Source organism: Gracilinanus agilis, chromosome 3 (assembly GCF_016433145.1).
Source record: "Gracilinanus agilis isolate LMUSP501 chromosome 3, AgileGrace, whole genome shotgun sequence".
NCBI lineage: Eukaryota > Metazoa > Chordata > Mammalia > Didelphimorphia > Didelphidae > Gracilinanus > Gracilinanus agilis.
Genome location: NC_058132.1, coordinates 211,290,839 through 211,303,490, shown reverse-complemented (window position 1 = coordinate 211,303,490; position 12,652 = coordinate 211,290,839). Strand labels below are relative to the sequence as shown.

General features: G+C 37.0%; 1 protein-coding gene across 1 annotated transcript; it reads right to left on the bottom strand.

The window, feature by feature from the left end:
• Positions 1 to 6,359: 6,359 nt before the first annotated feature.
• On the bottom strand, positions 6,360 to 7,292 carry LOC123241396 (putative olfactory receptor 10D4). Its single transcript, XM_044669053.1, has one exon. It carries the CDS (start codon positions 7,290 to 7,292, stop codon positions 6,360 to 6,362), a length of 933 nt encoding a protein of 310 aa, XP_044524988.1.
• Positions 7,293 to 12,652: the final 5,360 nt, after the last annotated feature.

Sequence of the window (12,652 nt, the reverse complement as noted above, 5' to 3'; positions counted from 1 at the left end):
TATATACCTTCCCTTATCTTCATTCCTCCTCCAATCACCTTATAAACTCCTATTTCCCCTTTATCCCTCCTCACTACCCAGATTGCCCTGTGACCTCAAAGATTACCTTACATCTTGATAACAATATAAATATATGGGGGCAGCTGGGTAGCTCAGTGGAGTGAGAGTCAGGCCTAGAGACAGGAGGTCCTAGGTTCAAACCCGGCCTCAGCCACTTCTAGCCAAGTCACTTGACCCCCATTGCCCACCCTTACCACTCTTCCACCTATGAGACAATACACCGAAGTACAAGGGTTTAAAAAAAAACACAATATATATATATATATATATATATATGTATATATATATATATATATATATATATATATCTCACACAGATATCTCATTCTGATCCTTGGTCCATCATTTATTTTTAATGGACAACAGGATTTTTTCATTGGTCTCCTGAAATCATGGATGGTCAATGTATTAGTCATAGTTCTCACAATTTTTAAAGTCCTATCTTTTTTAAATAGTTTGTTAATGCTTAAATTGTTCTCCTGGTTCTGCTCCTTTCCTTCTTTATCACTTTTCAAAATTCTTCATAATTACTTATTTTTCACAAAATGGTTTTTATTGTATGAATTTTTCTGTCTTTGCTTATTTCATACTTCATCAGTTCATTTATGTATTTCTCCGTGTTCTTGAGATCATGTCTCCTCTCATTCCTTACGCCACAGTAGTCCTCAGTCATATCCATGTACCCTTGCTTATTCAGCAATTTTCCAATTGTTAGACAACCTCTTAATTTCCAGTCATCAACACATAACTAATATAAATATTTTTATACATAAGTGACATTTCATCTTTTTAAAAAATTTCTTTTGGATGTAGGTCTAACAGTGGGAAGTTTTAAAGGAACATATTTTTGGCTTATATTGAATCCAAAGGCTATGTGCCCTGAAGTGACACAGCAGGAATGTTTGTAAAATTAAAGACACCATTTGTCACTGTTAAGATGGTATTGTGGTCAGTGTATGATCAATTTCCCACTAATACCTTTTAGCATAAAGGGGAGAAACTCTCTGGAAACCAATTACAGAATGAGAGAAGGTATGCTATGAATGGAAAAATCAGTTGGGAACTGTCTTTTATTTCCCATACTCCTTTGCTTGCTTGGGAGAGATAGGAAGCTAGTTGGACATCTAGGTCATAAAACTACAATGTTTAGAGCCATTCCATCAATTGGTAACAACTGGTTAAAACCTACTTCATGTATTGGATGTTCTCTGGTATTTTGTTTTGTTCCTTTTATTGATTCCATTATGAAGGAGAATATGGCATAGGGTTCACTGATACACCGCTGATTAAGGCAGAAGGTAGGGACAGTTAATAGCATAGTGGATAGAGTGCCAGGTTTTGAGATGACCTGGGTTCTAATCTGGCTTCAGATACTTCCTAGCTGGGTGATCCTCAGCAAGTCATTTAAGCTCAATTGCCTATCCTTTTCCACTCTTCTGTCTTAGAACTGATACTAAGATAGAAGGTAAGGGTTTGAGGAGATAAGGTAATTGTTTCCCAGTAGACTAGGTTCTTAGAGATATTCTAATTGGGTAAATCTGCACTAACCACACCAATGGAACTAGTGAAATGAGCATGGCTAGCCAGAGAGAGGAAAAGGAGAATAATAGAAGATTGTCCACTCCCTAAGAACCACAGAAAGCCCAGAGTTTACTCTGGTATTGGGAGGATAATATAACCATGAAGGTGAACATGGAACTTAGGATAAGAGGATCATTGATTTAGAAATGGAATGTTAGAGGTAATTAAGTCTCCATTTTAAAGATAAGAAAACTGAGTATTGAAGATGTTATTTGCCCAAGGTTACAAGTAGAAGCATAGTTTTCTAGAATTTTAGAATATAACTTACATCCTCTACATTTAGAGAAATTTAGAAAATGCATTAGTTCCTCTATTTCCAACTGCAGTACTTCTTTCCATTATATTGAGCCACTTGGAATGCCAGAAGTTGCAAGGCATCTTTGCTGAAGAGAATATTAGTGACTTAGTAGTACCACCTGGTGGTTAAATTAAAAATTGGATTTGACCTTTAAGAAGTAATTATAATAATTTATGTAATGTCCTTACTATTTAGACTAGTTATGCTGAAGGGACAGTTCAGTGGCACTTTGGATAGAGTAACAGACCAGGAGTCAGAAGTCCAATTCTGGCTTCTGATATTTACTAACTGTGACCTTAAGCAAGTCATTTAACCTTATTTGCCTCAGTTCGTCCTCTGCAAAATGACCTGATGAAAGAAATGGCAAAATACTCCAGGATCTTTGCCAAGAAAAGTTCCAAATGGAGTCATTAAGTATCAGGCATGATTGAAATGTGAATAACAAGATTATATTGATTATGCATATTATTAAGTTTCCACAAAAGTTCCAAGGATGGCTCATTGTGCAGGGAGGTGACCTTAGATTCTTGAAATTCACACCAGCAGACTTTGAGGTTGCATATGGTGATAAATTGCATTTTTGTTGTTTGAGCATTGGCCTGTTTAAGTTGAGATGGGCTCATCGTGAGGTTGGCTTCAATATGATAAGTTTTTTGATCCCAGAAACTGGATTAAAAACATCTATTAGATTATATTATGGTTGTGATCTATGTTGGTAGAAGAAATACACATAGATCATACATAGTATCAAAGTTACTTTATCATGAAATGTCACAAATTTTATTTTATTGCAACAACAAAACCTCTATGCATAACAAATCAGCATTTTTAAAGCATTTGTAATATATATAAAGTGTTGAGGGAGATGGAATATTTAGATAAGGCAGACCCTGGCCAAGAGAGTGCACAGTCTAGTCTGGAAGTGCCACATAAACCTACAGGGTATCCCAAAAGGCTTGGTATGCTTTTTTGTTATAAAAAACTTAAAACTACTCAGATTTTGGGATACACGGTATACAGCAGTATAAGATATTACAAGAAAAGTGCTATTGAGAAGTGCAGAACAAAGTACTTTATGAAGTCTGGAGCAAGGAGAGTTCTGAGATCAGGTTAAGTATTCTCCCTGAGATAACATTTAAGTTGGGCTTCATGGGATGGTCAGACTGGACTTGATCTCTAAGGTTCTAGCCCAAATTGTATATAAATCTATGGCTAGGTAGAACCTGAGCAGGCAAAAAGTAGGAGTAAAGACAATCCAATATAAAGGTGTAAAAAGTATGGTGTGTATTTGGGGAACAGAGATTGAAGGAATGGAGGAGAGTTATAGGAGATAAAGCTGAACTAATAGAGTGCTCCAGATTGTGGAGGACTTTGAATACTGGGCAGAGGAGGTTGGACTTGTCAGACTATAGTCAGTGAGCACTTTTGAGTAGAGTTCTTTGAACATATCTAAGTATTAGGAAAAAAACCACTCTGACAATGATATGAAATTCAGGTTCTAGAGAGGAAAGAGGAATCAAGAGGACTGTTAGGAGGTTAATCTAGAGAGGTGATAATAAGGGACAATACTAAGATGGGAACAAGGGTAATAAAGAGGAGAGATTGAGGTGAGATTCTGTGGAGGTGAAATCAATAGGACTTATTAATTATTTATGTCAGAAAAAGCAGAGGATGGGTAGATAAATGCAAGGTTCAGGATATAAGACCTAGATTGTATATAGCAATTTAAGGCTTGGAAAGCACTTTATATGCTTTAATGAGGATCATTTGACCTTCAATAAAAACCCTTTGAGATGACTGATCCCATTTTACAGAAATGGAAACTGAGGCTGAGAGAAGTTAAGTAACTTGTTCAAGATCACACGACTAGTAAGTGTCTAAAGCAGGATGTGAATTGTGCATTTTAAAATGGCTCTAAACTCTGGGAGACTACATCTCCCAGGACTCTACTTCAACTTCCTCAGACACCTCCTACTTCCTTTGTGGGAGGTGTCTGAAAAAGTATAAAAGGAGAGAGAAGCAGGGGTTTTTGCACTTTTTCCCCCAGAACGGAGGAGGGCCTTTTTCTCTGGAGAGCCTTTTGCCCCTAAGAGCTTTGGTCCTGGCATAACTGCCAGAGATCTACCTCCTAGCTTTCTCAAACCTTTCTTTTTCAAACCTTAAATAAACCCAGCTAAATATCCCTGGAGTCTAGTCGATTTTATCTGCTCCCTAGCCTACCTCTAAAAGGCTCTGGTCAATTTCCCTACCGGGGCTGGGAGGGTGGGTGGCGGCTACCTTCCTTCCTTTCCTTTCCCTACCTTTCCTTCCAAATTTCCAACCCACAGAATGCAGGTCTCCCTGATCAAGTCAAGCACAGTATCTACTAGTCCTCCTATTTGCCTTTATAGGGCAATATAGGAAGTAGGGTGAAGAAAGGTATCACAGATTTAAATAATAAAGGCATAATGGAGTAAAAGGTCTAGAGGGAAAGATGAGAAGCTCAATTTTGGACAAGGTGAACTTGGGGCTACCACTTAGAAATTCAAAGAATCAAATTAGAGTTTTGAGTTTAGAATCAGATTCTGGTGTGAAGCTGTAGATTTGAGGGTCATCTGCAAAGAGTTTGTGGTGAAAATCACCAGAGAAAACGAGATTGTCGAGAGTGAAAAAAATAGAGAAGAAAGGACTGAGGAAGTTAGGAATATCCTCATAAATGATTTGGTCCAAGTTAAGAGTCCAGACAATGAATCAGAGTAGGAGCAATGGTAGAACAATGATATATGATATCTCTGAAGTTAAGGGAGGAGAGCTTATCTGGTTGTAGAGTCTAGTTGTATCAAAATCTCTAGCAAGGTCAAAGACAATGAGAAAGAAATGCCATTGTATGGATTTTGAGAAGGAAAAGAATAGGGAATTGGAGATTTCTTTATCGAGAAATTTGATAGGACAGGAGAGAGGTAAAAGTCAAGGAAAACTTAAAAAAAAATTTAAAGACTAAGGGCTCTTAGCATGTTTGTAGAAAGAGGGGAAAATACCAATGGGAGAGAAAGATAAAAAGTACATAAAATAAAAGAGAAGAAATTTTAAAGACTAAGGGCTCTTAGCATGTTTGTAGAAAGAGGGGAAAATACCAATGGGAGAGAAAGATAAAAAATACATAAAAGAAAAGAGAATGATTGTTGGATCTTAAGGAGATAGCAGAAAATATGGACAAGGGAACTGATTTATTTCTCTTTGAGGAGTTATGTTAGGATATGCCATGCTAAATTGACTAGACCAGTGATGGGCAAACTACCACCGGTGGGCCAGATGTGGCCCCCTGAAATGTTCTATCTGGCTGCATGGCATTATTCCTAATCTGATGGATACAATGAGTAAGATACAATACAATGAAGCTTTGAAAGAGTTGCCTTAGAAACAGACTGACAGATGAGCATTTCCTTTCCTTTGGCCCCTTCTTTAAAAAGTTTGTCCATCCCTGGACTAGACCAAGATTAATTTTTTTCTTTAAATTGGATTCATTTAACATATTTAAGAACTGATTAATCACATAGAAATTTACAGCTGAAAGAATATTAAAGGATTTTAGTTTTTTTTTAGATGAAGCAATTTTTATAGATGAGTTAAACAAGATCAAATGAAATTACTTTCCAAAATAAGTTATTACCTTTTCTTTATTAACACGCAGGGGCCTCTCAATGTATTCTACTTCTTAGTTAGAACTAGAGTCATGTCACCATAGGATTGTGTAGCTCTCATCATCATCACTAATTTTGTTTTCCACTAGATAAAACCAAGTGCCCATGAATTAAAAGTAAAGACACTAAATTGAACATACTAATTAGGCAAACCAGCCAAGTGAAACAGTAAACACTCTCACACCTATTTCTAACAGTGTACACTGAAGAAGTCATTTGATCCTATTTGCCTCGGTTTCCTCATCTAGTAAGTGAGCTGGAAAAAGAAATGGAAAACTATTTCAGTATTTGGGTCAAGAAAAACACAAATGGAGTCATGGAGAGTTAGACACAACTGAAACAACTAAACAATGAACAACATCATCTCAGGCTTTAAAGAAGCTAGAATTCTAAAACGTTAGATAAAATATGCATGTTGCCAACTCTAATGAGTGCAAAATAATAAAAATGTGGAATAGGAAAAGTGATTTAAAAAGTATTTTGGCAAATTCCAGAAGAGTGTGAGTGATTCTGGAAGGACTCTGGTAACATGTTATTTTTGGCCAACCAGTCTCTGCATGTTTCCTCTTGCGAGAGCAATAGCATCTTTTAATAATATGACCATTGAAACTTTCTCAGCTGTCAGACTTCAACTTGCCCTCCTGGCAACAATCACATCCAGAGCAGAGGATGGAGAAGGTTGTTTGAGCATCTTCTTAGAAACTGAGATTGAAGGTTTAAAAAGAAAATAATCTTATAGCTCATAATGCTGAAGAGTTTACTACTTGGAATAGCACTTTTTTCAAGGCTGATTTCACTTCCTTGTTCCTCAGTGTATAAATCAAGGGATTCAGGGAGGGTGTGACAATATTATTCAATACCTGAATCACAGAATCCAGCCAAGGAGTAGAAGCAGGTCTGAGATATATGAGAACCACAGGACCATAGAACAAGAGTATGGAAGTCAGGTGGGCACTGCAGGTGGAAAAGGCTCTGCGCCTGCCCTCTGATGAGTGGATTTTCAATATGGAGAACACAATGCGAATGTATGAAGTAACAATGAGCAGGAAACATAGAAGAGCCACAATACCAACATTGATGAAACTCACCATCTGGGCTAGAGAGGTATCAGCACAAGCCAGGGGCAACACTACAGGGATATCACAAAAGAAATAGTTTATCTCATTTGGGCCACAGTAGGGTAATTTAAAGATTAGAAATGTAAGTACAGCTGCATGCAGACATCCCCCCAACCAAGTACCCACAGTCAGGACAGCACACACCCTTTGGTTCATAATAACTGTATACCTTAATGGGTGACAGATGGCTGTAAAGCGGTCATAGGCCATCACAGTATAAAGGAAACACTCGGTACAGCCCAGAAAATGGTAGAAGAATAGTTGAGATGCACAACCATGGAAGGAGATAGTGTGACTATATCCTGTGAGGTAGAGCAACATTTTAGGAGAACTTACTGAAGGAAAAAATATGTCAAACACAGATAGATTTGCCAGGAAGAAATACATGGGGGTGTGAAGCTGGGAAGAGGAGATAATAGCCATGAAGATAAGTAGATTCCCCAGCAGGGTGAGGAGGTAGAATGTCAGAAACAGGATAAAGAGCTCTATCTCCAGTCCCTTGGTGTGGGGTATTCCCATCAGGATGAACTTGATCACTACTGTGTGATTCTTCATCTCCCCAGTAGCATCTATCCTGGGAGGATAAAAAATAACCTGATAAAATGTTTCAAGTTACAGAGTAAAAGAATCACAGAAATTCATAGTTGGAAGATAACTCAGAAGTCACCTGTTCCTACTCATCAGTCATCGTATGCACAGTATCATTAAAGCCAATCATTCTTGATAATCCTCCCTCTGTTTATACATCTCTGCATTGAAGAACCAACATTTTCCAAGACATTCCATTCTACTTTTTGATACTTTGAATTATAAGAAAATGTCATAAAACATCCAAATTTATTTTTATGTACTCTCCATCCATTGCTCCTAGAGTATCTTTTGGGACCAGATAGAATAGACTATATAGAACAGGTAGATGCATTTTCTTATTAGAAAATAAACTGGAGATCAAAAGCTATTTTAGTACAGTGTTTCATATTTAGTGAATGCTTAGTAAATGCTTTATTGTAATATATTTTTGTGGAGAAGGGAAAAACTTCAAAGCCTACCTGAAAATCACCTATACCTGCCTGTTCCCTTCCAGGCCTCGCTCTCAAATAATTAGCTTAGCTTGTGTTCACTGAATTCACTTCTGTGAGAGAATAAGTTGGAGTGGAAGAAAGTTTTTCTTCCTGCCAGAAAATGCGTGCATGTGCTTGTGTGTGTCTGTTGTGTGTGTTTAATAACCTTTCACTTTTGAGTTAGTATCAATTCCAAGTCAGAAGAGCAGCAAGAGCTAGTCAGTTGGGATTCAGTGACTTGCTCAGGGTCACAAAGCTGGGAAGTGTCTAAGAACAGATTTAAACCCAGATTCTGCTGATAGACTGACTCTCTATCTACTGTGCTACCTAGCTATCTCTCCTGCCAAAAAATGTTAAGAAAGCAACTTTTAATTGAATAGTCTACTATGGAAAGTTTTAAAAGAGAAATAAAAAAAAGAAAAATCCATTTTTAGGCTTACTGAAGGGAGCTTGGCCAACCCACCTGTAGAATTTATATCACGGACAGTGATCAAGCATCAATTGACTGCCCAATGAGCAACAGCAACCCTGTACTTACCAGAAGTATCTTTTGAAAGAAACTACAGAAATGTGGTCTTAGACCTTCAAAAAGCTTAGAAATCAATAGGTTACACTGATTAAAGTATAAGTAATTCTTTAAAAAAATACTTATTTTCAACAATGAATAATTACTTATATTATTAATTAATAATTAATTATACACATAATTTAAAAGTTTCATCATTTCTGGATATCACATGATAATGTGAACTCATCTTTTGTTGTTTGATGTGCAAACAATAGGGAATGGATCAGAGAGAAAGTTGTGCTCAGGGCCCCTCAGAGGTCAGTAAAGTAGCATAGTAGCATGGATCTGGGGCTGGAAGGGGCCTCAGAAATTATTGAGCCTAAATCACCCAATAATAATTGTCAATGAAATATCTAATCTATAACCAATAATAAAATGAGTTACCCAGTAAGTTGTAAGCTTTAAAAACAATTGATAGGGGTATTCAAGAAGAGCATTTGTAGCCAAAGTGGGGTTGAGGTTTATGGAGATTAAATGCCTTATCCAAGGTAGCACAAGCTGGGTCAGAGGAAGGATTTGAATTCAGCTTTTCTGACTCGAGAATCAGTGCTCTTTCCCCAACCCATATAAATCTCTTTTGGAGCCTTCCTTGTCGCTATTGCTGTAGACTCTAGTCACTGAATATTGCAAATGTGGGACAGGCTCAAGTTTTAAGAAAAGTATGGCACTGGCTAAATGTCTATGGAAAATTAATACTGAATTGTGAAATAATTTTCCTTTTTACCACCCACTTTACCCCAATAACAGTCTGGTTCTTGGGTCAGAATGAAACAATTTCTCCCCAGGCTATGAAACTAGGTTGAAACCTCCTTTTTTTTTTTGTTTAGAACTTAAAAATGGCCAAAAGATTGATGGCAGGGTGAACCCTGAGCCACTGGAGAGATTAAAGGAAGCCATCAAAGCTCTGAAGCCATTTTGGACTGACAAAGCCACTTGGTGGGGAGGAAAGGGTGGGTTGGCATCTTCCTTCTGTGGACAAAGATTCAGCTTGGCCTGTGATGTAATGAGGAAGGAGTTGATGTCTCTAAGTCTACCTCTTCAAAGACTATTTACCAATAAGAGAAGTCTTGAGATGTCCAGGGGAAGGACTGAGCTGACAAGGGATATATAAAGAGCTGCACGGAAGAGTTTGGCTTCTTTTTTCCCCCTTTGAGTACCAGTTCAGATTGTGAAGGGAGTCAACTAAACAGCTTAGGATGTCCTGAGAAGTCAATTAATAAATTATCTTTAATACTGCCTTTTTGAGAATTTAATTCTTTACCTGACTGTTTAGTAGATCTAGCCTCCTGTTTCTGTATTAGTTTCTCCCTTTTCTAGGCATTTAGGGCTCAGGGATTCTTTATTTAAATCAGCTCCCAGAAAAAAAAAAAAAAAAACAAAAAACTGTAAAATGTGGGGCAGGGGGAAAAATCAGGTTTCAACTCAACATAAGAATGAAATTTTAATGAATAAATTAATTGTAACCAATAATAATCAGTAATGAAATATATAATCTTGTGTCCAATAATAAAATAAACTACCCAGGAAGGTGTAAGCTTAAAAAAAATTGATAAGGGTATTCAAGAAGAGATTGGATGATTATGTCTAAGAAGAGACTTTTGCAGTGACAGGTTTAATACCCTTGACCCCCTTCCAGCCCACTGTGGCTGAGACCATTTAACTCCTGCCTTAAAGCTTAACCCTGAGCAAAATAATAAAACCAATATGGTCACTAGGCAGGGTTAAATAAAAGGGCATATAGATCAGCTCAAGTCACTCAAGTAACTTTGTATTAAAACAGTCTAGTACCTACTCTACCTGTGACTTTTACTTGGCTCAGTAATTGGGTTCCTGCCTTGTTCAAGGTGATTTCCTCATCTTGTACCCTCATTTCTCAAAATGGATCTCCCAAATTATGCATTGTTACCTATTTTTTCATGTTCCACTAGAATCTTGCTTTGATCTCTTTTTCTGATAGCAACTGGAGTTCCAACCACAGCCCCAATACTATGTCCCTTTGTTACCCTGTACTTGGTCTACTTTTTTTGCCAGTCTCCTAGGTTTATAGATTTATCTTAGCAATTTGCAATTATTCTGACACCCGAAATTTCCTACCTATTGCTTTCCTTTAGTTCTCTCTCACATGGACCACATGTCTATTTTTGATCATTCTCCCTTGATTTTCTCTCTCTCTCTGTCTCTCTGTCTCTGTCTTTCTATCTGTCTCTATCTCTCATAAACCCATACCTTCTAAGAATTAATACATGGCATTAGTTTCAAAGGAGAAGACTGGTAATTAAGGTTAAGTGACTGGTCCAGGGTCACAGAGCCAGGAAGTGACTGAGACCAGATTTAAATCCTGCACTTCTCATATCCAGGCCTGACTCTCTCTCCACTAAACTGTCTAGATGTCCCCTCCCTTGATTCTGTTCCCATCTATTCAGATATCTTTTAGATAACTGCTTCTTGGATCTTTCCAGTAGACTGTACTGATCCACAATTTTTTTATTGCATTTGTGATTTAATAACTATAATAATACTAATTGGTATCTTCCCTGTAATTTATAGTCTTTTGAGAGTTCTCTGGGGCATTGAGAAATTATGTGACTCACATAACCCAAATTTTTCAAGACTTTTTAGCCAGATTCTCTTATTTATAATAGCAAACTGCCTCTCCTATTTTTAATGATCAGAGCCAACCAACCTCAGTACTGGAATGTGTATTACAGAATAGAACAGAATCTCTAATATCTCATTCTAAAGTCCATGGATATCAGACATTTCCAAATTGCGATTAATTTACATGAATAATTAGCCCTCAAAGGGATATTTGCACTTGAATTCTTAACTGTAATTACAAAATGTAACCTCATGCCAATTAAAGGAAATTTCCTAATCTCTAAGAAGATGTTAGAAATATCTGGAGGGCTACCATCTTAAAGCCTTTGGTTTCAAGCTTTATAAATGGTTGTAATTCACTTTAAAATAATTCTATGTGGAATGAGGCATAGTATCTACTTTTCAGGAATTTTCCTTTTTTGTAAGCCCCTCCTTTATTTCTCTTCCTGGTATGAACTCTCTATGTGGCAGAAAAATGAAAATCAAATAATAAGACCAGGGTATAGTGACTAAAGCACCATCTCTATAGTTATGAAACCTAGGTCAAAATCCCGTCTTTTGCACCAGACCTGTGTAATCTTGGAAAAAGTAATTTAATCTTCCCACTGCCATTTTCTCCTCTGTAGAATGAAGGTATTGTAGTAGATGGTCTATAAGATTCCACTCAGCTCTAGATCAGTGCTCCCTATGATATAAGAACATAGTGACTTGTATATCACTAGGTATTCATTTAAAACATTTTATTCAATAACTGGTCCCTGATTTCTCCTTTTGTGATGTATGGGAGAGAAAGGGATGGATAGAAAGGAAGAACGGGTAAAGTAAAAAACTTAAAGAGAAAAAGAATATATAATCTTAGGCACTTACATGGCTGTTTGAAAGTAAATTTTTTGTTCCTTCCCCAAGTTGCCATGTGTGAAATATTAAAGCCTTTAAACAAAAGTTCTGTCTGTTAAGATGCCATGGAGAAGAGCTTGGGTTCCTGAAGCAGGAATCCTTTGAAATCCTCCTTCTTCATTAGTCAGTAAAATTGAACTACACAATCTGACCGTGCTTCTGTCCCCTGCAATAATTTCCATTCAGACTCTGAGAGTCTGATTGATATTCCCATATGTAGAGGAGCTTAATATGGCCTTGATCTCCCTTTGGAATCCATTCTTTGCTATGTTCCTGACTCTAGGGAGCCTGAAGAACAAAGGGACCCATTTATCCAATGTTCCTTCTTTATCTCTTGAGACATTTGTAATAATATAGAATTGTGGGGTTTATCATATATAATTTCCCAATATATGATATTCTAGGCAATTCTTGCATCAGAGATATATCTAGGTTTGGGGAATGAGGACTGAGTCTGAACTATGTGATATCGAATTTGTTTTGACAATGACATCAGATAAAGACAGAAGAGTCTCTAGTGGTTCCCAGCATATATGACAAATACAAAAATACAGGTAAAAATACCTGGAGTTTTTTAATGTATAATTATTGGAAAGTCTTGGGTTTAAATTTGGCTTCAGACTCTATCAACCTTTGGCAAGTAACTGAACGCTTATTCCCTAACTCTTACTGCTTTTCTATCTTTGAGCCAAAATATAGTATTGATTCTAAGACAGAAATGTTGTTGTGTTTTTTTAAGTACAATTATCCCACAACCGTCTCATTTCAACCCAGTCAGTATTGGTTTTGAA

Excerpts from the sequence above, each read along its gene's own strand:
- LOC123241396 (XM_044669053.1), bottom strand. The coding sequence starts at position 7,292 with ATGAAGAATCACACAGTAGTGATCAAGTTCATCCTGATGGGAATACCC.